The sequence below is a fragment of the Hibiscus syriacus genome, unplaced genomic scaffold (genome assembly GCF_006381635.1).
Source record: "Hibiscus syriacus cultivar Baekdansim isolate YM2019G1 unplaced genomic scaffold, ASM638163v2 tig00110386_pilon, whole genome shotgun sequence".
Taxonomy (NCBI): Eukaryota; Viridiplantae; Streptophyta; class Magnoliopsida; order Malvales; family Malvaceae; genus Hibiscus; species Hibiscus syriacus.
The window spans coordinates 805,642-832,375 of NW_024062716.1; the positions used below are offsets into that span (position 1 = coordinate 805,642).

The 26,734-nt window shown below is 33.5% G+C and overlaps 1 protein-coding gene and 1 pseudogene across 1 annotated transcript; both read right to left on the reverse strand.

Annotated features, from left to right (window-relative positions):
* Window positions 1–8,457: 8,457 nt before the first annotated feature.
* Window positions 8,458–24,025, reverse strand: LOC120122306 (annotated as a pseudogene).
* On the reverse strand, window positions 9,129–10,186 carry LOC120122341 (peroxidase 70-like). The gene is made up of 3 exons (XM_039141482.1): window positions 9,980–10,186; window positions 9,711–9,905; window positions 9,129–9,635 (listed from the first exon to the last, which is right to left on the reverse strand). Exons 1-3 carry the CDS (start codon window positions 10,184–10,186, stop codon window positions 9,129–9,131), a joined length of 909 nt encoding a protein of 302 aa, XP_038997413.1.
* Window positions 24,026–26,734: the final 2,709 nt, after the last annotated feature.

Genomic DNA, 26,734 nt, shown 5'->3' on the forward strand with positions numbered 1-26,734 from the left:
GACACGCGAGGCTGCTAATATATAAAATATGCTGAGATTCGTTTTGTTCAAAATTTATACCTCATATTCTACATCCCATATGTACTTAAATTACAGTAGAAACATTGTTAATCGCATCGCCTATGTTCCAGTTTTGAAAAAAATCAATAAATGATAACAATTATGATACAAGTTGTTGACCTTCAAAACAATGTTCTAATTGAATAATGGAACATTACACCACATCTCACTCATTTATTTATAGGATTACAAATGGATCACCAACCTTCTAAAACTTACACGCGAGTCACTTAATCGATTGTAATAAAATGGTCATTGGACCGTGAAATACCATACGAGGTGGGCAATGAATCCCAAATTTCCACCGTAAGATTCATCTCGATCTCCCCCATTTAATTCACCGGATTAGATTCTCGAGAATCTCACTTTTCTTTTAGTTTTCTTTTACGACTCACTTTTTTTCTTCCTCTTTTACTTATAGTATATAGGGTTAATTATTAAAATATCATTTTCCTTTAAGTTTTGTTTACTTTATGGTCATTGATTTTTAAAAAAGATACATTTCAGCTACTTACATTATTGATTTATTAAATTGTAGTCACTTAGGTTTCAGCATGAGAATTAGAATAATACCTTTTGCATTTGCAATTGCATTTGAGAACTAGAAAAAGTTTGGAGTTAGGTTTTACATTTCTGTATAATGTATGCATCTAGTGAAATTTGACTATTTGGTATAAGGGGAACTTATGTTCTGATAAAGGTCTTTCTAATAGTTGCCATTAATTAGAATTAACACCTTTTGCATTTGCATTTTGTATTTTGCATTTTATTAATTTATTTAAGCAATTTTATATGTATTCAATCATTAAATCATAAGAATGATTCATGGAGGGTTCTGTGATCGACATCCTATCATACCTCGAGAATGACGAAAAACATGGATGAAAGATTAGCTAAGATTGAGCAAGATCAAAAAGAATTACAAGAGTAGTTGGTTAAGGCTAAAAAAGAAATGATGGATTCGTTTGAGAAGTCCTAGAATGTGATGATGGAAAATTGACTCAATTACTGAGAGCAAAAAAATGTTGACCCTATTGTTAATATGGTGGCAGAGAATCTTGTCTTATTACCATTAACCACTTCAACTTGCCCAAAAATTTAAAATTCATGAGGCCAACGCCTCTACTCATGTCGCCATGAGATTAGATCATGCTAAAGTTGCCTCTCACTTTCATAAAATGATTGAAGTTGAAAGGTCCGAAAAAGAACGATTGAAAGAGATGGAAGATATGTTCCGAATGTTTAAAGGAGTTGGTGATTTCCTTGGATTAGATATAAAAGAGATAATTTTGGTCCTTGACCTAGTGCTCCCACAAAATTCAAGATGCCTGATTTTGAGAAGTATAGTGGAACCAATTGTCCTATCAATCATCTCACGATGTTTTTTCAAAGGATGTCTACATATACTAACAACAATCAAATGTTGATTCACTTCTTTCAAGATATCTTGATTGGATCTACTTCAAAATGGTACAATCAGCTAAGTCGGACTCACATCAAACCATGGAAGGATTTAGACAAGTCTTTCTTAGAGTAATATAAACATGTGAATCATGCAAGACATACTCGATTCATGTTACAAGGCATAGAAAATAAGTGTAATGAAAGCTTCTGGCAATATGCTCAAAGATCAAGGGACATAGCAGTGCAGGTTCACCCTCCTTTAGTTGAAAAAGGGATAGAAATGCTCTTTCTGAATACCTTGAGAGCCCCTTCCTTAGGGTATTTAATAGGAAATTATTCCAAGAGCTTTATTGATCTAGTTACATCCGGGTAAATGATTGAAATGGCTATCTGAAATGGCCAGATATGGAGCACTAGAGACACCAACACTGACAAGAATGTTGAAATCAATAAGGTGGGGATCTCTTTCAACTGGTAATAGAACCAAACCTCGGATAATGATTCGATGAAATGTGTCCATCAATCCAATTCCAATGACATATGAGGAATTACTTCCAAGACTTGTTAAAAAGGACCTTGTTACTCCAGTTAAGTCTAAGCCCAAATAACCCCATATCCTGAAGGTTACGATGCTAACGCAGTCTATAGCTATCATTTATGAAGCTTAGGGCATACTACTGAGAATTTTAGGGCATTAAAGAGTAAGTTCTGGACTTTAATTGATTCAAGGAAATAGACCTTTAGCGAGTGATGGGAAAATCTAGAAGAGTTTGTTGTTCATCCATCATAGAGATTTATTACACTAGCATAGAATATCATGCTTTGATTAAAAGATCATTTGAGGATTGATGTTATGGACCTTTGACATGTAACAAGGTTATACCTTTTGTATCCTATCCAAAGAAAAAATACAATCACTCGATTCTTTATCTAAAATTATTTATGGTCAATACCAAAATCTCGAAACCTTAACGTTACCTTTCTCTGAGGCAATAAAGTCACACCATTATCTTTTTAGACATAAAGCCAATTTTCATTCTCTACAATAAAACCCCAAAAACGTTGAGCACAAGATGTTCATTGGTGCATGAATATTTATACATTAGAAGTAAATTGGGGTATCTCGAATCAAGTTTGTGAAGATAAGCCTAAATAAATGGGGGCATGTTAGAAGCGAGAAAAAGAAAAGAAACGAAAAGAAAGAAAAAAGAAAGAAAGAAAGAAGAATGAAAAAAAATGAAATAATTCTATCATGCATTAATTACATTATTTTCATGTGAATAAAAGTTGATCATGGATATCTATCCCCCTGGAGATACCTCTTTTGTAAGGACTTTCATGTATGAAATTGTGAACGATCTTTTTCTACTATCCCTTTAAAAAGTTTTTGAAAATTATCCATTATTGTCCCCGTTTGAGCCCAAATTATTTTTTCTTTAGATTTAACCCTAACCAAGGATCAACCTCCACACTGGGGGGAAAGGTGAAGGAAAATATGCTCGCATGAGTGAAGACCACAATTCTAATATTTCTATAAGAGCTAACCCTTATGAAACAAAATGGAAAATAATAAGGTACTACAAGGTTGACCAAGTATAATGTGCTCGAAGATTCAGATCCAATCGAGAATAATAACAGATATTCCAGATACAAGAATTAACTCGTGCTCAAATAAAAAAATGTGGAATTATTCATGTATAAAAGACAGAGAATGTGTTCAAATCAAAGTGAAATTCCAAATTTGCTAAGGAAAAGGAAGAAAAAAACAATATGTAAGAAGTTTATCAAATAAAATGACTCTTCAAGCTTTAAACCACGAGGTTGATCAAGTACAACTGGCTCAAAGTTCCATAATTGATTCACAAGCAGATCATAGACAACAATGGTTTAGAAAAAGGTGATCAGCTCTAGGGTGAAAACCCAAAAAGTGGACTCTAGTGCGATCTTAAAAAGAGGAAAATAAAAAGCTTGTGGAAGTAGTTTCAAATCAAGCAAAGCGAGATTGAAGGAATTAAAATGAATTGATCATTGGTTCAATCGCCCTTAAACACTTGTTTGAGACTATTTATCTATTTATTGCATAACTATGAGCTCTGACCTACATTACATGCCTTAAAATTCATTTCTAATCTTGAATGAATTTCTAAGTGGGAGAGACCATCTTCAAATTTCACTCTGCACCTCAAGGTTAATGTTTTTATTTGCAAAAGAGTTTTCTAAAATCTTTAATGCATGATAGAGAAAAATAAGAAAAAAATAACAAAATGAGGGTTCAAGATGAAAACTTGTAAAAGGTATCTTTAAACCAAAGGAGGTTTCGAGTTGAAAACCCAAAAAAATGGCTCGAATATGAAGATTGCACAACTGTTGCATAAAATGATCTTATAAAGCGCCACGCATCGCAATGGTACTCACGAGAACTTGGAACCAGTAAATGTTTCCAAACGATAAATATTGTGACTACTTTATAAATATAAACTTCAAAAGAAGCCAACTCAAAACACTTTATCTTTCCAAAATCAACCTAAGCCTCAAAATTACCACTAGTCTTGACGCTTGTCAAAGCACTATAATCTTAATTGGCTAAAAGTGCAGATGGTTTGTTAGATATTCAACGAACTCTTGTTTTATGATTTGTTTCAATTGTGAACCCAAAGAGAGGGGCATCATTTTGTTGTCATAAAGTTTTTCTTTGAAGTTTTTTATATTTCAAAAATGAAAGAGGACGAAAAACATTTTTAAACAAGACAATCCCTCCTAGAAATTGGTGATGTGTCTTTGAAAATAGACTCTCTAACCTGAAAGCTCTGAATCAGAAACTAGTGGAAAGAAAACTGAATCTTGTGGGTAATTTTGTTTTGGGGAAAGAAGAGCATGTTACTGTGAGCTGAAAATGTGATTATACGGACCAGTGTGAAAAAGGACGAAGAAGATTCAATCACGACAAGAACGAGGACTTTGTGAGCATCCATTTATGGCCATCGATCAATAAAACATACATCAACATCATTAACCTACATTTCATATGAATTTTCATTTTTGCATCAGACATTCATTTTTGCATTTAAGGCGTACAACCAAAAATGCTTTGATTCCCCTCTCGTGAGGATGTCTTTAAAATCCTTTCTGATAAACCAATTCTATTTTTCTTAAGATTGTTTCCCTAGAAACCTCAGTCTTAACTTTTTTAGGACATGTCTCCTAGAAAGCTCAATTTGGTTTTTCTAATGATTGTTTCCCAAAACTTTAGTCTTGTCTTCCTTAAGACAGTTTTTGTAGAAATCAACTTCGTCTGTTTAGGATTGTTTCCTTGGAAATCCTAACTTCGTCTTTGTTAAAGACCTTTTCACCTCTCATGAGAACATTTCTAGAATATTCCCTTTTCTTAAGGATGGTTTTTCCCTCTCGCAAGTTTTTCCTTAGATTATGCTTGAATCGCATTATTGCATTCCTTTAAACATTATTTTCATACATAGACAATTACATTGCACATTCAAGATAAAAATTTTATATATTTTCAAGAAAATTGAATATTTATGAAAATAGAACCTCAAAAAGAGAAAGTCAAATTTAAAGATAGAGGATATCAAGTTCAAAATTGCATAATCTCAAGAATGGAGGAGCCCAATCTACGAAAAAATCATTACTTTGAAGTGGGGCATGTTACCCGACCACTAACATGTTTTTATATGATATTTGTAAAAAATGATAAAGCAATTTTCAAAGTTTCTCATTTAAGATTTCCAGAAAATGAAATTTTTTAAAAGTAAGAAAGCGATTTTGATAGTTTCTTATCAAATAGACTATTTCCAAAATTGGTTCAACATTTGAGAGATTAAGGCAAATCGAATAAGTAGATTATTGGATACAAAGAAGCAAATTATTCGATTAAAACTTAGAATGCCAAAACAACGAAAGATTGAAGAAGGATGTTGGTGCCAAAAGTGGAGTTGCAAGCAAGTAAGACGAAATTAGGTCATTATTTGTCTTTGCTACATTCTTGTTTCACAATAACAAGAAAAGAGGGGCTGCTATAATACCCTAATTTTTTCTGAGTGCTTTAATCAAATTTGGATAAAGATGAAAATCAAATTGATTTGGTTTGAGAAAAGAATAGATTATTGCGCTTTCGTTTATACGAGTAGATGAACTTCAAATTGGACCTTGTTTCCTATGTGAAAAATAGAAGAATGCCACAATCAATCAAACAAATAACCAAACAGTCCACTTGCAAACCATTATGAGTACTTGAAATCTATACATACTACAACCCAATTGCCAAACTAAAAACCCTAAATTGAAGGCCCACATAGTCCAAAGCATTAACAAAAAAAATATACCCTAATATATTAAGAAGTTGTAGCCGCCAATACTACCCCTGCCTCGTCAGTTTCAATTGTAACCACTAAGCAGTGGTCCCAAGCCTTCCCAGTAGCATAGTGGTCCCTCCAGATATAGCAAGCTTCCACACAATGTGGTCTATAGTGGTCTCGAGTGCTTCAGCAACAACATCCAATGGTCCCCCTCTCTCTCCTCTTCCATCACAATTACCAGCATAAACTAGCTCATTTCAACTTGCTCTAACTATATATATATCTAATTCCATCGTGCACATACAAACAAAAGCAAAAAAATATAAGATTTTTATTTTTCATTTGGTCCACAGAGCCCAAACCATTAACAAAAAAATAAACCCTAACATATTAAGAAGTTGTAGCTGCCAATGTCACCCCTGATTCGTCATCTTCAACCGTGACCACGAAGTAGTGGTCCAAGCCTTCCCGACAGCACTGTGATTCTTCCAACGATAGAAAGCTTCCACGCCAAGTGGTCCTGAGTGCTTCAGGAGCAACATGCACTGGTCCCCCTACTCTCTAGTCATCAACAACAATTGCCAGCACAAACCAGCCCCCTTCGATTTCTTCATCAACATCCATCGTGCACATACAAACAAAAGCAAAAAAGATGATATTTTTATTTTTCATTTGGTAACCACTATAAATATGTTATTATAAAACCCCAAAAAAAGATGTAAAAAAGTCATTTTCCCCCATTTGAAAAAAAAACGAATGTAATGTTGATATCACTTCCATTAAGCTTATGGGGTTAAAGAGGCTTATTCGATCTCAAGTGAGTAGAGTTGTTAAAGCTTATTGTTGAGTCGGATTATAGCAATTTTGTTACTTAAACACATCTGTAATACCCTAAATTTCTCCGAGTCCTTTAATCAAACTTGGATAAATTTGAAGATCAAATTGGTTTTATTTGGGCAAAGAATATATTGTTGGGCTTTCGTTTATTCGAGTACATGAACTTCAAAATGTACCTTTTTGCCTTTGTGAAAAAGAAAAGAATGCCACGAATCAATCAAACAAATAACCAAATAGTCTAATTACAAACCATTACTAGTACTTCAAATCTATCCATAAAATACCTTAATTGGCAAACTATAAACCCTAAATCAAATGGCCCACATAGCCCAAAGTATTAACAAACAAAAAATATAAACCCAAACATATGGAGAAGCTGTAGCCGCCAGCGCCACCCCTGCCTCATCAACTTCAATTGTGGCTACCAAGCAGTGGACCCAAGCCTTCCCAACAGCACCGTGGTCCCTCCTTTTACAATAAATTTTCACGTAAGGTGGTCCCGAGTGCTTCATCAGTAACATGCATTGGTCCCCCCCGCTCTCTCGTCCTCCACGACAACTATCAGCACAGACGAGCCCTCTTCGATTACTCCATCATCATCCATCGTGCACATACAAACAAAAGAAAAAAAGATGAGATTTTTATTTTTCATTTGGTAACCAATGTAAATGGGTTATTATAAAACCCCAAAAAAAGATGTAAAAAAGATCCTCATTCCCCCATTCAAAAAAAAGAACGAATGTAATTTTCTTCCCTGATTCGAAAAGAAAGAAAGCAATACATTTTTTAATGTATTTTACCTTATTCTTTTTTATTTTCTGTACCAATTTATTTGAGTTTTAGAACCAAAGTATAATAATAAGAAATGAGAGGGGTATAATTGCTTGCCGGGGTTGTTCGAACTCCTCGTCGGAACTAAGTTTTAGAATCAATTTTCTGTTCTTTTTAATTCATGCACTTCATTTTTCTTTTTTTCTTCTAATCCTTCAATCTTTTATTTCCAGGTTTTAATTTTCTGTAATTTATTATCGGTCCCTTTATTTTTTTTATGCATTTTATTATAATCCCATGATTACTTGGTGGCCATTGTTGTGTGTTCCGATATATTTAGCATTATATCTTTATATCTATCATTTTAGTTCTATATATGGATGGTTTATTTAGATTTTAATATGTGTATTTAGCGTTCTTTATCTATTTTCTTGTCTCTTTCCCGTGTTTAAATGTGCGATTTAACTTAATGTTTTTTTTTTAAAATTTATTTGTATTCAATTTTCTATGATTTCATCCATTACGTTTTAGTCCATCATAATTCGTGTAGCATATGTGCAAATATTATCATGTACACTCGTATATATTATTGTTTTCATAAAAGTAATATGTACAGTATGATTGTTTTTTATCATAGATTATTGTCTTAATAAAAGTAATAATATTTTGTGAGGATAATTAATGAAAACGAGCATTGACTGACAAGGAATGTGTTTATGAAGATTGTCCGTACAAAATGTTATTCGTTTGTATTTGAGTTTTTTATTTTATCAAATGTATGTATTTTATGATTAAAAAATACGGCAATATTATTACGTATGAGGAATCTATAGAAACGCGCCTTTACTGACAAGGAGTGTGTTTTTTCGAGGATTGTTCGTACAAAATAATATCTTTTTTAAAATTTCTCAAAACATATCGTAATTTAAATACATATTCGAATTTGCAATTTTCATTATTTAGATGACGTATAATCGCTTAGGTACTAATTTTGGGCGCTGTGAAGGTGCTCATCATTCACCACGCGTAATCAACTTCGAACCCTTTTCAAAACGAGTTTCTGGTTAAACGCAAACTGTTTTTTCTTTAAAATTATTTTTTCCTAAAATTGTTTTACAGGATATTTTTAGGTGTTCAACCTACCTAACGCAAAGGTTGACGGCGAGTCCAAATATATTTGTTTTTCTCAAACCTGATCTTTTCCAAAATTAAGTTGTTTTCTCTTTTAAAAGTATTATATATAAATGTCTCTCTAATTGTACGGATTAGAATTGGAAAATTGTTTTGATCGTTGGATATCATAATAATTTACGGATTACGTCACAAAAGCTGGAATTATATATAAAGGGTGTCAAGTTTAGGTTGTGTATTGGTGTGTGTTAAACAATGATTGTTGTGTTCCTTCGGTTTGAGTTCGATCTTAGTTTAAATTGTTGACATTTTTCTTTTTAATAGTATATTATGAGAACTCTTTTCCTTATACCAATGATTGAAATAGTGCCTTTGCCAAAGCTAGGCCATATAATCTAACCATGAGAAAATTTTAGACTCGTCTTTTAAAGATTATTTCGTTCTGAAACAACTATAATGTCCATATAGCCTCACCATGAATATAAATACAAATAATTAATTTGCATATAATATGATATAAAATAAATCTCGAGGATACTTATATTAATAATTATTTTAATAAATACACTTGAAAATATTACAATGAAAAGATTGAAACAATATAAGAGGCACTTAAGGTGACATTTCTATCAAGTAGTGCCGTCGAATAAAGACACTTTGACCCATGCAATTAATAAAATAACAAGAATTAGTTGATGTTGAGATTGTCATCAATTTGCCCCCCTGCAGTTGATACGAATCTGAGGTGAGTAGTCCCCTTTGCTTCACTAGGTTGCTGAGGTATGCAGTGTCAAACTTGGCAGGTGTAGAATCGAAAGGAGCGAGATTAGTGTTCCCTCCGGTGCGTGGGCAAGTGGCTCTACGCTGTTTGGCAAAGGCAGGGTCAATATTGGTTGCATTGTAAATTCTGTTCCTAAAGATTAAACATCTTGATAAGCCAATGGTGTGTCCACCGGAGAGAGCTACAAGATCTCTCTGGTTCAAGCCCTGGTTCTTGAAGTTGTTGATCAATGCAGGAAGATCCATTGAAGCCGATGGAAGCACACTGTCGGCTAAGGCCCTACTAGCCGTGGTTGAGTCTCTCCTACCCAAACGAACCTTCCATGCCGGACCTCCAAGCTGCAATCATGGTAGTTTTCGTTTAGAAATATTGGTTTTTACATGATAAATATTAGAGGCAATAAAGGACTTTACCGCAACTACGGAATCTCGAGCAGCCACTGCTAAGATATCAGCACAAGAGACCACGGGGCGTCCACAAACTCTGTCCACTTCAGCCTTAATCTCATCTACAACTTCGAAACCTCTCACAGAATTCAAATTTCCACGTGAATTTTTCTCGGTTTTGAAAGCAGGGGTAGAATCCAAAAGAAGTGAACCATCACAGCCCTGCAACACAATGCAGTTGAAGATTTATATGCAAATACTAAAACTTTTCAAAAAATGAATCAAGGATAACATACATTAACGAAGCAATCATGGAAGTGCAAAAGAAGCAAAGAAGCACCCATGCGGGGCTCTCTGTGGACAGCAGTCTGCACTATTCTCTTGATGGCAGGCAAAGCTTGGGGACAAACTCTGTCATAAAATTTGGTTGATAAGGAAAAAGCAGTGGTTGCAAGAGCCAACCAAAGAAATGCATGAAGAAGAAAGTTACTACGGGAAGCCATGACAAGTACGCAAGTAGTAGGCTTAATCTCGATGAGGTTTGTGTTGTGCATGTCGAGCATGCGGTCGCGTAATTTATAGATACGTAGGAGCTTTATAGAAATGCGTGAATTTGTTGGTTTTGGACTTCGCAGATCAATGATTAGACCGTTAGACTGTTTCTTTCAGGAGCCTTTTTTTACCATCTCTCAAGGGCCGCCTGTTCAAGCAAAGCTACCACCTCCTTTTTAAGACACGCGAGGCTGCTAATATATAAAATATGCTGAGATTCGTAGAAATTGCAGTAGAAACATTGTTAATCGCATCGCCTATGTTCCAGTTTTGAACAAAATCAATAAATGATAACAATTGTGATACAAGTTGACGTTAATGTTTAAGATTTGACCTCCAAAACAATGTGCTAATTGAATAAGGGTATATTACACCACAGCTAATTTTATTTGCATGATTACAAATGGATCACTATCCTTCTAAAACATACACACGAGTCACTTAATAGATTGTAACAAACAGGTGTTTGGACCGTGAAATGCCATACGAGGCGGGCAATGAATCCCGAATTTCCACCATAAGATTCATCTCGATCTCCCCAATTCAATTTATCGGATTAGATTCTCGAGAATCTCACTCAAAAACCTTAAAATCACGCCGTAAAACCTTTAAAATTCTTGAACCTCGATCTACGTTATTGACCACTAGATGACTTCTACCTAGTGATATCCTCCCTCTCACCAAATCCAGTCACTCTACCATTCACTCTACCATTGGAATCGTCGAATGGGTCCCATGATCTTTGAGAAGTCCAAAACTCAAAATGTGTTTTCTTTCTCATTTAATCCAATGTCTCATTTGTGTCTTTCTTAAATTAGGCGACCTAATTGTAATTTTACCATAAATTGAGTGAAATATTTATAATCTTACTAATATTTAGATGGCATGTGCTATAATTACCAAAATGAGAAAATCATCAAGAAATAATATTTCCTAACGGCAAATCATTTCATTTTGAACTGGTCAATGACTTGTACGAGACAATCTATTATTTGAGTGACTATTTTATCAGTTTTTCAAATTAGATAATTAATTTAAAATTTTACTAATAACTGAGTGTCTTTCAAGTAATTCAACCATTAAATATATACTTGGGGTTTATTGGTTCACCTTGACCGCTGGAAGCTTCCACTTTTCTTTTACGACCCACTTACTTTTCTTCTTCCTCTTTTATTTATAGTATATAGGGTTAATTATTAAAATATCGCTTCCGTTTTAATTTTGTTTACTTTATGGTCATTGATTTAAAAAAAAAAGTTACGTTTCAGCAGTTTAATATATATTTGCGGTGACTCGCCCTGAAATACTACCTGCATTATTATGGTCCGGGTAAATTTAAACTTTTTTACTAACTTCTAACTTTTAACTGCATATTTCTAACTTACTAATTTCTAAAAAATTATGAGAATTAATTTACGATCTCTTGATGACTCACCCTTATGTATGAATAGTGTTTTTTATGGTCTTGCTAAAATTCTAAATATTATCCCTCTACCTTTTATTTTGTGTAATTTTATATTTATGCTATTTAAATTTCAGAAGTTTAATTTTATGTTCTTTTTAATTCATGCACTTCATTTTTCTTTATTTTATTTTAATCCTTTAGTCTTTTATTTCCAGCTTTTAATTTCCTGCAATTTATTTACAGTCCCTTTATTTTTTTAATGCAATTTATTATAGTACCATGATTACTTGTGGCCATTGTTTTGATAAAAAGTAATATGTACAGCATGATTATTTCTAAAATTGTGTAATATATTATATTGTATACATACAACTCATGTTTCTAAAATGTAATATTATTTTGTGAATGGAATTAATGGAAACGCGTCTTGACTGACAATGAATGTGTTTCTGAGGATTGTTCGTACAAAATATTATTCTTTTGTATTTGAGTTTTTAATTATATCATATGTATGTATTTTATAATAAAACATATGACAATATTATTTCGTATGAGGAATCTATATAAATGCACCTTAAATGACAAGGAGTGTGTTTTTCAAGGATTGTTCAAACAAAATAATAGCCTTTCTAAAATTTCTCAAAAACATATCGTAATTCAAATAAATATTCGAATTTGCAATTTTTATTATTTAGATGACTATAGTTGCTTAGGTACTAATTTTGGGAGCTGTGAGGGTGCTCATCCTTCCCACGCGTAATCAACTCCTAAACCATTTTCAAAGCGAGTTTTTGGTTAAACGCTAACCATTTTTATCTTTTAAAATTATTTTTTCGGAAAATTCTTTTGAAAATATATTTTTAGCTGTTCGACCTACCTAACCCAATGGTCGATGGTGACTCCAAATCTATTTGTTTTTCTAGAACCTAATATTTTCGAAAATTAAGTTGGATCGTTCCACCCTAGCCCCAAAACACTTAAGGACCGTTCTGACAACTTGGTGACTCCGCTCAGGAGCTTAGAGAGTCATGCCTTAATCGATTATACGTCATCTACATATTCAAAATTGTAAATTCAAGTGATATTTAAATTTTGATCCCTTTAATTTTGTTTTGTATTTCATCAAGTCATACATCATTTTTTATCATTATTAATAAATAGTTGTACTATTGTGTGATTTCACCATGTTTCAGATTTTTGGCTAATTTTAAAACTATTTTTTTCTTGGTCGAAGCAAATGATTGTAAGTTTCCCCTCAAGCACATCATTATATCTAGAGCCTTCTAACTGTGCTTTGTCCCTTTAAGTAGGGGTGAACAATACGCTTACGTGAGAAAAATTATTTTTCTCCGTATGGGCTTTAGTAAGTAACCTCTAAAGTGTATATGCCTTGTGTTAACGAGTGGATAATTGATTTACCTCACATGGACATAGGGAAATGTATTCTCTCGAATTGAACTTGGTCAGTATAAGCCTATAATGGGTGAGGATCGAGAGTCTGATAGGCCCAAGGAGCACCAGCAAAGGATAATTCGAGGACCCTTTTAGTATAGAAACTCTATCTGTGGATCTTCCAAAGTCACAAAAAAGAAACTCACTCTAAAATTTGCTTAGATTTACTTTTTGTAAAAGGCATGAGAACTAGAAAAGTATGTAGTTAAGTTTTACATTTCTATACAAAGCATGAGAATTAGAATAACACCTTTTGCATTTACAATTGCATTTCAGAACTAGAAAAAGTATGGAGTTAGGTTTTACATTTCTGTACAAAGTATGCAGCTAGTGAAATTTAACTATCTGGTATAAGGGGAACTTGTGTTCTAATAAAGGTCTTTCTAATGGTGACCATTAATTAGAATTAACACCTTTTGCATTTGCATTAGTTTATTTAAGCAATTTTATATGTATTCAATCATGAAAACATAAGAATGATTCGTGGAGGGTTTTGTGAGAAACATCCTACCATACCCCGAGAATGACAAAAACCATGGGTGAAAGATTAGCTAAGATTAAGCAAGATAAAAAAGATTTACAAGAGTAGTTGGTTAAGGCTCAAAAAGAAATGATGGATTCTTTCATAAAGTCCCAGAATGTGATGATGGAAAAATTGACTCAATTACTAAGAGCGAAAGATGTTGACCCTGTTGTTAATCTGGTGACTGAGAATCTTGTCTTCTTACCATTAACCACTTCGACTTTTCCAAAAGTACAAATTCATCAGGCCAACGCCTCTACTCATGTCACCATGAGATTAGATCATGCCAAGGTTGCCTCTCACTTTCATAAAATGATTAAAGTTGAAAGGTCCGACAAAAAAATGGTTGAAAGAGACGGAAGAAATGTTCCGAATATTTAAAGGAGTTGGTGATTTCCTTGGATTACACATAAAAGAAATAAGTTTGGTCCTTGACCTAGTGCTTCCACATAAATTCAGGATGTCTTGTTTTGATAAGTATAGTGGAACCAGTTGTCCTATCGATCATCTCATGATGTTTTGTCGAAGAATGTTGGATATAATAACAACGATCAAATGTGGATTCACTACTTTCAAGACAAGTCTTTCTTAGAGTAAAATAAACATGTGAATCATACAATACTTACTCGATTCATGTTGCAAGGCATAGAAAAATATGTCTAATGAAAGTTTCCGGAAATATGCTCTAATATGGAGGGACATAGCAGTGCAGGTTCACCCTCATTTAGCTGAACAAGAGATAACAATGCTCTTTCTAAATACGTTGAGAGCCCCTTTCATAGGGTATTTAATAGGAAATGCTTCCAAGAGCTTTGTTGAGCTAGTTACATCGGGGGAGATGATTGAAATGGATATCTAAAATGGCCAGATATGAAGCACTAGAGACACCAACACTGGCAAGAATGTTGAAATCTGTATGGTGGGATCTCTTTCAACTGGTAATAGGACCAAACCTCGGATAGTGATTCGATGAAATGCGTTCATCTATCCAATTCCAATGACATATTAGGAATTACTTCCAAGACTTGTTGAAAATGACCTTGTGACTCCAGTTAAGTCTAAGCCCAAATAACCCCAAATCTTGAAGGTTACGATGTTAACGTAATTTATAGTTATCATATAGGAAGCTCAGGGCATACTACTAAGAATTTTGGGGCATTAAAGCGTAAGGTCTGGACTTTAATTGATTCAGGGACATGGACCATTAGCGAGTGATGGGGCAAATCTAGAAGAGTTTGTTGTTCATTCATCATAGAGATTTATTACACTTGCATAGAAAAGCATGTTTTGTTTGAACTTGTTTTTGTTCTTTCTTTCTTACTTTCTTAAATATGTGTAATTCATTTTATATTTAAAATTTTAAATGAAATACTACCTCTTAAGGTTATGAGAAATAAGGCAAGTTTTAATATTGTAGTTCTTTGAATATCAAATGGACTAAAAGATCATTTGAGGATCGATGTTATGGACCTTTGACATGTGACAAGGTTAGACCTTTTGTATCCTATCCAAAGCAAAAATACAATCACTCGATTCTTTATCCAAAATTATCTATGGTCAATAAAAAAAACTCCAAATCTTGACGTTACCTCTCTCTGAGGCAATAAAGTCACACCATCAACTTTTTAGACATAAAGCCAATTTTCTTTCTCTACAATAAAACCCCAAAAATGTTGAGTACAAGATGTTCATTGGTGCATGAAACTTTCTGCATTAAAAGTAAATTGGGGTATCTCGAATCAAGTTTGTGAAGATAAGCCTAAATATATGGGGGATGTTAGATGCGAGAAACGAAAAAAAAAACGAAAAGAAAGAAAAAAAAGAATGAAAAAAATAAAAAATGAAATAATTCTATCATGCATTAATTACATTATATTCATGTGAATAAAAGTTGATCAAGGATATTTATACCCTAGAGATGCCTCTTTTGTACGGACTTTCATGTATGAAATGATGAACGATCTTCTTCTACTATCCCTTCAAAAATTAGAAAATTATCCATTATTGTCCCCGTTTGAGCCCAAATTATTTTGTCTTCAGATTTAACCCTAACCAAGGATCAACCTCCACACTGGGGGAAAGGTGAAGGAAAATATGCTCGCATGAGTGAAGACCACAATTCTAATTTTTCTATAAGAGCTAACCCTTATGAAACAAAATGGAAAATAATAAGGTACTACAAGGTTGACCAAGCATAATGTGCTCGAAGATTCATATCCAATCGAGAATAATAACAGATGTTCCAGATACAAGAATTAATCCGTGCTCAAATAAAAAAACGTGGAATTTTTCATGTATAGAGGACAGAGAATGTGTTCAAATCAAAGTGTAATTCCAAATTTGCTAATGAAAATGACAAAAACAATATGCAAGAAGTTTATCAAATAAAATGACTCTTCAAGCCTTAAACCACAAGGTTGATCAAGTACAACTGGCTCAAAGTTCCATAATTGATTCACAAGAAGATCATAGACAAAAATGGTTTAGAAAAAGGAGATGAACTCTAGGGTGAAAACCCAAAAAGGGGAGTCTAGTGGGATCTTAAAAAGATGAAAATAAATAGTGTGTGGAAGTAGTTTCAAATCAAGCAAAGCTAGATTGAAGGAATTAAAATGAATTGATCATTGGTTCAATCACCCTTAAACACTTGTTTGAGACTATTTATCTATTTCTTGCATAACCATGAGCTTTGACCTACATTACATGCCTTAAAAGTATTTTCTAATCTTGAATGAATTTCTAAGTGGGAGAGACCATCTTCAAAATTCACTCTGCACCTCAAGGTTAATATTTTTACTAGAAAAAGAGTTTTCTAAAATCTTTAATGCATGATAGAGAAAAAAAATTAAAAAAAAGAGGGTTCAAGATGAAAACTTGCAAAAGGTATCTTAAACCAAATGAGGTTTCTAATTGAAAACCCAAAAAATGGCTCGAATATGAAGATTGTGCAACTGTTGCATAAAAATGATCTTATAAAGCGCCACACATCCCAATGGTACTCACGAGAACTTGGAACCAGTAAAAATTTCCAAAAGATAAATACCGTGACTACTTTATAAATATGAACATCAAAAGAAGCCAACTCAAAACACTTTACCTTTCCAAAATCGGCCTAAGCCTCAAAATTACCACTAGTCTTGACGTTTGTCAAAGCACTATAATCTTAATTGGCTAAAAGTGAAGATGATTTGTTTGATATTCAACGAACTCTTGTTTTATGATTTGTTTCAATTGTGAACCCAAAGAGAGGGGCATCATTTTGTTGTCATAAAGTTTTTCTTTGAATTTTTTATATTTAAAAAATGAAAGAGGACGAAAAACATTTTCAAACAAGACAATCCCTCCTGGAAATTGGTGATGTGTCTTTGATAATAGACTCTCTGACCTGAAAGCTCTGAATCATAAACTAGTGGAAAGAAAACCGAACCTTGCGAGTAAAATTTGTTTGGGGAAAGAAGAGCTTGTTACTGTGAGCTAAAAATTTGATTATACCCACCAGTGTGAAAAATGACGAAGAAGATTCAATCACGACAAGAACGAGGACTTCGTGAGTATCCATTTATGGCCATCAATCAATTAAACATACATCAACATCATTGACCTACATTTCGAATGAATTTGCATTTTTGCGTCAGACATTCATTTTTGCTTTTAAGGCGTACAACATAAAAAGCTTTGATTCCCCTCTCGTGAGGATGTCTTTAAAATCCTTATGATAAACCAATTTTATTTTTCTAAAGATTGTTTCCCTAGAAACCTCAATCTTAACTTTTTTAGGACATGTCTCCTAGAAAGCTCAATTTGGTCTTTCTAACGATTGTTTCCCAAAACTTAAGTCTTGTCTTCCTTAAGACAGTTTCTGTAGAAACCAACTTCGTCTGTTTAGGATTGTTTCCTTGAAAATCCTAACTTCGTCTTTGTTAAAGACCTTTTCACCTCTCATGAGAAGATTTCCAGAATATTCCCTTTTATTAAGGATGTTTTTTCCCTCTCACGAGTGTTTTTCTTAGATTATGCTTGAATCGCATTACTGCATTCCTGAAAACATTATTTGCATACATAGACAATTACTTTGCACATTCAAGATAAACATTTTATATATTTTCAAGAAAATTGATTATTTATGAAAATAGAACCTTAAAAAGAGAAAGTCAAATTTAAAGATAGAGGATATCAAGTTCAAAATTACATAATCTCAAGAATGGAGGAGCCCAATCTACGAAAAAAAATCATTACTTTGAAGTAAGGCATGTTACCCGACCACTAACATATTTTTATATGATATTTGTAAAAAATGATAAAGCGATTTTCAAAGTTTCTTATTTAAAATTTCCAGAAAATGAAATTTTTGAAAAGTAAAAAAGCGATTTCGAAAGTTTCTTATCAAGTAGACTATTTCCAAATTTGGTTCAACATTTGAGAGATTGAGGCAAATTGAATGAGAAGATTGTTGGATACAAAGAAGAAAATTATTCGAATAAAACTTAGACTGCCAAAACATCGAAAGATTGAAGAAGGATGTTGGTGCAAAAACTGGAGTTGCAAGCAAGTAAGACGAAATTAGGCCATTAATTGTCTTTGCTATATTCTTGTTTCACAACAACAAGCAAATAGGGGCTGCTATAATACCCTAATTTTTTCTAACTGCTTTAATCAAATTTGGATAAAGTTGAAAATCAAATTGATTTGGTTCGAGAAAATAATAGATTGTTGGGCTTTCATTTATACGAGTAGATGAACTTTAAATTGGGCCTTGTTGCCTATGTGAAAAATAGAATAATGCCATAATCAATCAAACAAATAACCAAACATTCCAATTGCAAACCATTATGAGTACTTGAAATCTATACATACAAAAACCCAATTGATAAACTACAAACCCTAAACTAAAGTCCTACATAGCCCAAAGCATTAACGAAAAAAATATACCCTAACATATTGAGAAGTTGTAGCCACTAACGCCACCTCTGCCTCGTCATATTCAATTGTAACCACTAAGCAGTGGTCCCAAGCCTTCCTAGTAGTATTGGGTCCCTCCAATGATACCAAGCTTCCGTACAAGGTGGCCGTGAGTGCTTCAGTAATAACATCCACTGGTCCCCCTCTCTCTCCTCTTCCATGACAATTACTAGCACAAACCAGCTCATTTCAACTTTCTCTAACTATATATATATCTACATCCATCGTGCACATACAAACAAAAGCAAAAAAATATAAGATATTTATTTTTCATTTAGTCCATAGAGCCCAAACCATTAACAAAAAAAATAAACCCTAACTTATTGAGAAGTTATAGCCGCCAATGCCACCCCTGCCTCGTCATCTTTAATCGTGACCACCAAGTAGTGGTCCAAGCCTTCCCAACAGCACCGTGATTCCCCCAACGACAGAAAGCTTCCATGGCAAGTGGTCATGAGTGCTTCAGGAGCAACATGCACTAGGCCTCCTGCTCTCTCATCCTCAGCGATAATTGCCAGCACAAACCAGCCCCCTTCGATTACTTCATTAACATCGATCGTGCATATACAAACAAATCAAAAAAAATGAGATTTTTATTTTTCATTTGGTTACCACTATAAATGTGTTATTATAAAACCCCAAAAAAGGATGTAAAAAGTTATTTTCCCCCATTAAAAAAAAAAGAACAAATATAATGTTGATATCACTTTCATTAAGCTTATGGGGTTAAAGAGGCTTATTCGATCTCAAGTGAGTAGAGTTGTCAAAGCTTATTATTGAGTCAGATTGTAGAAATTTTGTTACTTAAACACATCTGTAATACCCTAATTTTTTTCGAGTCCTTTAATCAAACTTGGATAAATTTGAAGATCAAATTGGTTTTATTTGGGCAAAGAATAGATTGTTGGGCTTTCGTTTATTCGAGTACATGAACTTAAAAATGTACCTTTTTGCCTTTGTGAAAAAGAAAAGAATGTCACGAATCAATCAAACAAATAACCAAATAGTCTAATTACAAACCATTACTAGTACTTCAAATCTATCCATACAATACCCCAATTGCCAAACTATAAACCCTAAATCAAATGGCCCACATAGCCCAAAGTATTAACAAAAAAAATCTAAACCCAAACATATGGATAAGTTGTAGCCGCCAGCGCCACCCCTGCCTCGTCAGCTTCAACCGTGGCTACCAAGCAGTGGACACAAGCTTTCCCAACAGCACCGTGGTCCCTCCTTTGACAACAAATTTTCACGTAAGGTGGTCCCGAGTGCTTCATCAGTACCATGCATTGGTCTCCCCCGCTCTCTCGTCCTCCACGACAACTATCAGCACAGACGAGCCCTCTTCGATTACTCCATTAGCATCCATCGTGCTCAAACAAACAAAAGAAAAAAAGATGAGATTTTTATTTTTCATTTGGTAACCAATGTAAATGGGTTATTATAAAACCCCAAAAAAAGAATGTAAAAAAGATCCTCATTAGCCCATTCGAAAAAAAAGAACGAATGTAATTTTCTTCCCTGATTCGAAAAGAAAGGAAAGCAATCCATTTTTTAAGGTATTTTACCTTATTCTTTTTTATTTTCTATACCAATTTATTTGAGTTTTAGAACCAAAGTATAATAATAAGAAATGAGAAGGGTATAATTGCTTGCCGGGGTTGTTCGAACTCCTCGTCGGAACTAAGGCCAGCGGAGGGGAGAAAGTCGAAGCCTTTAAGTCTTTATGGGTTGATTTACCATCTTGGGCTTTAGTTTTTGTCTATATAAGAAGGTGAAAAGTTGGGATCTTTTTGGGGTAGTGTTGGTGCGCTCAGTGGCTATGGTGGCGGTCAGAGGTTCGTTTTTCGCCCCAAAATACGGTGGCTAACCATGGGCTTTGGGAGTTCTCGGTCAAGAGAGAAAAGAAAGGGTTGGGAGAAGTTAAAAAGACAATGATAAGGTGCTTGTTTAGGCTTGTTTGTCCACCTATAGAGGTGGTCGGAAGGGAGGAAACCACCATCGATGTATGGTGGTTGGAGTATGGCAATGGGGCTGTGTTGGGGAGAGGCAACTGTAGGAGGAGAGGGAAAGATGAGAAAGCTTTGTGTGTTTATATAGTTCAGGTTTAATTTTTTAACCTAAATGGAAATATTAGCATAAATATTTAGGAGTTTAGGTATAATCGCATAGTAGTCCCTACAGATTTAGCGCATATTAACATTTTGTTCATCATTTCATTCTTTTTTATTTTATTTTATTTCGACCTACTATTTTTATTTTATTTCAATTTGGTCACTTATTTATGTTTGTTTTATTTTGAATTAATCTGTTACATTTTATTTTTATTACATTTCAGTCCCATTTATTAAATATTGTTATTAAACGTTTAATACGGGCTTGCGGTGAGCCGCACCGAGGTACAACCCGCATTATTATGGCTCGGGTAAAATTTTAAATTTTTACTAACTTTTAACTGCTAACTTTTAACTTACTAATTTCTAAAAAAAAATCGAACTAATTTACAACCTCACGAGGACCCGTCCTAGGGTATGAATCGTGTTATTTATGGTCTGCGTAAAATTCTAAAAATTAACCCTCTACCTTTTATTTTGTGCAATTTTATATTTATGTTGATTTAATTTCAGCACTTCAATTTTCTGTTCTTTTTAATTCATGCACTTCATTTTTCTTTTTTTCTTCTAATCCTTCAATCATTTATTTCCAGGTTTTAATTTTCTGTAATTGATTATCGGTCCCTTTATTTTTTTATGCATTTTATTATAATCCCATGATTACTTGGTGGCCATTGTTGTGTGTTCTGATATATTTAGCATTATATCTTTATATCTATCATTTTAGTTCTATATATGGATGGTTTATTTAGATTTTAATATGTGTATTTAGCGTTCTTTATCTATTTTCCGGTCTCTTTCCCGTGTTTAAATGTGCGATTTAACTTAATGTTTTAAAAAAAAAATTATTTGTATTCAATTTTTCTATGATTTCATCCATTACGTTTTAGTCCATCATAATTCGTGTAGCATATGTGCAAATATTATCATGTACACTCGTATATATTATTGTTTTGATAAAAGTAATATGTACAGTATGATTGTTTTTTATCATAGATTATTGTCTTAATAAAAGTAATAATATTTTGTGAGGATAATTAATGAAAATGAGCATTGACTGACAAGGAATGTGTTTATGAAGATTGTCCGTACAAAATGTTATTCGTTTGTATTTGAGTTTTTTATTTTATCAAATGTATGTATTTTATGATTAAAAAATACGACAATATTATTACGTCTGAGGAATCTATAGAAACGCGCCTTTACTGACAAGGAGTGTGTTTTTCGAGGATTGTTCGTACAAAATAATATATTTTTAAAAATTTCTCAAAAACATATTGTAATTTAAATACATATTAGAATTTGCAATTTTCATTATTTAGATGACGTATAATCGCTTAGGTACCAATTTTGGGCGCTGTGAAGGTGCTCATCCTTCACCACGCGTAATCAACTTCGAACCCTTTTCAAAACGAGTTTCTGGTTAAACGCAAACTGTTTTTTCTTTTAAAGTTATTTTTCCTAAAATTGTTTTACAGGATATTTTTAGGTGTTCGACCTACCTAACGCAAAGGTTGACGGCGAGTCCAAATATATTTGTTTTTCTCAAACCTGATCTTTTCCAAAATTAAGTTGTTTTCTCTTTTAAAAGTATTATATATAAATGTCTCTCTAATTGTACGGATTAGAATTGGAAAATTGTTTTGATCGTTGGATATCATAATAATTTACGGATTACGTCACAAAAGCTGGAATTATATATAAAGGGTGTCAAGTTTAGGTTGTGTATTGGTGTGTCTTAAACAATGATTGTTGTGTTCCTTCGGTTTGAGTTCGATCTTAGTTTAAATTGTTGACATTTTTCTTTTTAATAGTATATTATGAGAACTCTTTTCCTTATACCAATGTTTGAAATAGTGCCTTTGCAAAAGCTAGGCCATATAATCTAACCATGAGAAAATTTTAAACTCGTCTTTTAAAGATTATTTCGTTCTGAAACAACTACAATGTCCATATAGCCTCACCATGAATATAAATACAAATAATTAATTTGCATATAATATGATATAAAATAAATCTCGAGGATACTTATATTAATAATTATTTTAATAAATACACTTGAAAATATTACAATGAAAAGATTGAAACAATATAAGAGGCACTTAAGGTGACATTTCTATCAAGTAGTGCCGTCGAATAAAGACACTTTGACCCATGCAATTAATAAAATAACAAGAATTAGTTGATGTTGAGATTGTCATCAATTTGCCCTCCTGTAGTTGATACGAATCTGTCCTTGTTTTCCGGTTAAAGGCTTAATGTTTCCCATCCTAATCATAGACTTCGCAAAATCATTCCAGAAAGCATCAGGGTTCAAGCTGTAAGTCTTTACAAGTTTATCGGTGGAGCCGCCATTGAAAAGAGCCTGATCTGAGGTGAGTAGTCCCCTTTGCTTCACTAGGTTGCTGAAGTATGCAGTGTCAAACTTGGCAGGTGTAGAATCGAAAGGAGCGAGATTAGTGTTCCCTCCGTGCGTGGGCAAGTGGCTCTACGCTGTTTGGCAAAGGCAGGGTCAATATTGGTTGCATTGTAAATTCTGTTCCTAAAGATTAAACATCTTGATAAGCCAATGGTGTGTCCACCGGAGAGAGCTACAAGATCTCTCTGGTTCAAGCCCTGGTTCTTGAAGTTGTCGATCAATGCAGGAAGATCCATTGAAGCTGATGGAAGCACACTGTCGGCTAAGGCCCTACTAGCCGTGGTTGAGTCTCTCCTACCCAAACGAACCTTCCATGCCGGACCTCCAAGCTGCAATCATGGTAGTTTTCGTTTAGAAATATTGGTTTTTACATGATAAATATTAGAGGCAATAAAGGACTTTACCGCAACTACGGAATCTCGAGCAGCCACTGCTAAGATATCAGCACAAGAGACCACGGGGCGTCCACAAACTCTGTCCACTTCAGCCTTAATCTCATCTACAACTTCGAAACCTCTCACAGAATTCAAATTTCCACGTGCATTTTTCTCGGTTTCGAAAGCAGGGGTAGAATCCAAAAGAAGTGAACCATCACAGCCCTGCAACACAATGCAGTTGAAGATTTATATGCAAATACTAAAACTTTTCAAAAAAGGAATCAAGGATAACATACATTAACGAAGCAATCATGGAAGTGCAAACGAAGCAAAGAAGCACCCATGCGGGGATCTCTGTGGACAGCAGCCTGCACTATTCTCTTGATGGCAGGCAAAGCTTGGGGACAAACTCTGTCATAAAATTTGGGTGATAAGGAAAAAGCAGTGGTTGCAAGAGCCAACCAAAGAAATGCATGAAGAAGAAAGTTACTACGGGAAGCCATGACAAGTACGCAAGTAGTAGGCTTAATCTCGATGAGGTTTGTGTTGTGCATGTCGAACATGCGGTCGCGTAATTTATAGATACGTAGGAACTTTATAGAAATGCGTGAATTTGTTGGTTTTGGACTTCGCAGATCAATGATTAGACCGTTAGACTGTTTCTTTCAGGAGCTTTTTTTTACCATCTCTCAAGGGCCGCCTGTTCAAGCAAAGCTACCACCTCCTTTTTAAGACACGCGAGGCTGCTAATATATAAAATATGCTGAGATTCGTAGAAATTGCAGTAGAAACATTGTTAATCGCATAGCCTATGTTCCAGTTTTGAACAAAATCAATAAATGATAACAATTGTGATACAAGTTGACGTTAATGTTTAAGATTTGACCTCCAAAACAATGTGCTAATTGAATAAGGGTATATTACACCACAACTAATTCATTTATTTGCATGATTACAAATGGATCACTAACCTTCTAAAACATACACACGAGTCACTCAATAGATTGTAACAAACAGGTGTTTGGACCGTGAAATGCCATACGAGGCGGGCAATGAATCCCGAATTTCCACCATAAGATTCATCTCGATCTCCCCAATTCAATTTATCGGATTAAATTATCGAGAATCTCACTCAAAAACCTTAATATCACGCCGTAAAACTTTTAAAATTCTTGAACCTCGATCTACGTTATTGACCACTAGACGACTTCTACCTAGTGATATCCTCCCTCTCACCAACTCCAGTCACTCTACCATTCACTCTACCATTGGAATCGTCGAATGGGTCCCATGATCTTTGAGAAGTCCAAAACTCAAAATGTGTTTTCTTTCTCATTTAATCCAATGTCTCATTTGTGTCTTTCTTAAATTAGGCGACCTAATTGTAATTTTACCATAAATTGAGTGAAATATTTGTAATCTTACTAATATTTAGATGGCATGTGTTATAATTACCAAAATGAGAAAATCATCAAGAAATAATATTTCCTAACGGCAAATTCATTTCATTTTGAACTGGTCAATGACTTGTACGAGACAATCTATTATTTGAGTGACTATTTTATCAGTTTTTCAAATTAGATAATCAATTTAAAATTTTACTAATAATTGAGTGTCTTTCAAGTAATTCAACCATTAAATATACTTGGGGTTTATTGGTTCACCTTGACCGCTGGAAGCTTCCACTTTTCTTTTACGACCCACTTACTTTTCTTCTTCCTCTTTTATTTAGTATATAGGGTTAATTATTAAAATATCGCTTCCGTTTTAATTTTGTTTACTTTATGGTCATTGATTTAAAAAAAAAATTACGTTTCAGCAGTTTAATATATTTGCGCTGTCTCGCCCTGAAATACTACCTGCATTATTATGGTCCGGGTAAATTTCAACTTTTTTACTAACTTCTAACTGCATATTTCTAACTTACTAATTTCTAAAAAATTATGAGAATTAATTTACGATCTCTTGATGACTCACCCTTATGTATGAATAGTGTTTTTATGGTCTTGCTAAAATTCTAAATATTATCCTCTACCTTTTATTTTGTGTAATTTTATATTTATGCTATTTAAATTTCAGAAGTTTAATTTTATGTTCTTTTTAATTCATGCACTTCATTTTTCTTTATTTTTTTAATCCTTTAGTCTTTTATTTCCAGCTTTTAATTTCCTGCAATTTATTTACAGTCCCTTTATTTTTTTAATGCAATTTATTATAGTCCATGATTACTTGTGGCCATTGTTTTGATAAAAAGTAATATGTACAGCATGATTATTTCTAAAATTGTGTAATATATTATATTGTATACATACAACTCATGTTTCTAAAATGTAATATTATTTTGTGAATGGAATTAATGGAAACGCGCCTTGACTGACAATGAATGTGTTTCTGAGGATTGTTCGTACAAAATATTATTCTTTTGTATTTCAGTTTTTAATTATATCATATGTATGTATTTTATAATAAAACATATGACAATATTATTATGAGGAATCTATATAAATGCACCTTAAATGACAAGGAGTGTGTTTTTCAAGGATTGTTCAAACAAAATAATAGCCTTTTAAAATTTCTCAAAACATATCGTAATTCAAATACATATTCGAATTTGCAATTTTTATTATTTAGATGACTATAGTCGCTTAGGTACCAATTTTGGGAGCAGTGAGGGTGCTCATCCTTCCCACGCGTAATCAACTCCTAAACCATTTTCAAAGCGAGTTTTTGGTTAAACGCTAACCATTTTTATATTTTAAAATTATTTTTTCTGAAAATTCTTTTAAAAGATATTTTTAGCTGTTCGACCTACCTAACCCAATGGTCGATGGTGACTCCAAATCTATTTGTTTTTCTAGAACCTAAAATTTTCGAAAATTAAGTTGGATCGTTCCACCCTAGCCCCAAAACACTTAAGGACCGTTCTGACAACTTGGTGACTCCGCTCAGGAGCTTAGAGAGTCATGCCTTAATCGATTATACGTCATCTACATATTCAAAATTGTAAATTCAAGTGATATTTAAATTTTGATCCCTTTAATTTTGTTTTGTATTTCATCAAGTCATACATCATTTTTTATCATTATTAATAAATAGTTGTACTATTGTGTGATTTCACCATGTTTCAGATTTTTGGCTAATTTTAAAACTATTTTTTTCTTGGTCGAAGCAAATGATTGTAAGTTTCCCCTCAAGCACATCATTATATCTAGAGCCTTCTAACTGTGCTTTGTCCCTTTAAGTAGGG

Excerpts from the sequence above, each read along its gene's own strand:
- LOC120122341 (XM_039141482.1), bottom strand. The coding sequence starts at position 10,186 with ATGGCTTCCCGTAGTAACTTTCTTCTTCATGCATTTCTTTGGTTGGCT. Across the intron at positions 9,906-9,979 it reads TCCATGATTGCTTCGTTAAT|GGCTGTGATGGTTCACTTCT; the intron begins GTATGTTATCCT and ends ATTGTGTTGCAG. Across the intron at positions 9,636-9,710 it reads CTCGAGATTCCGTAGTTGCG|CTTGGAGGTCCGGCATGGAA; the intron begins GTAAAGTCCTTT and ends CCATGATTGCAG.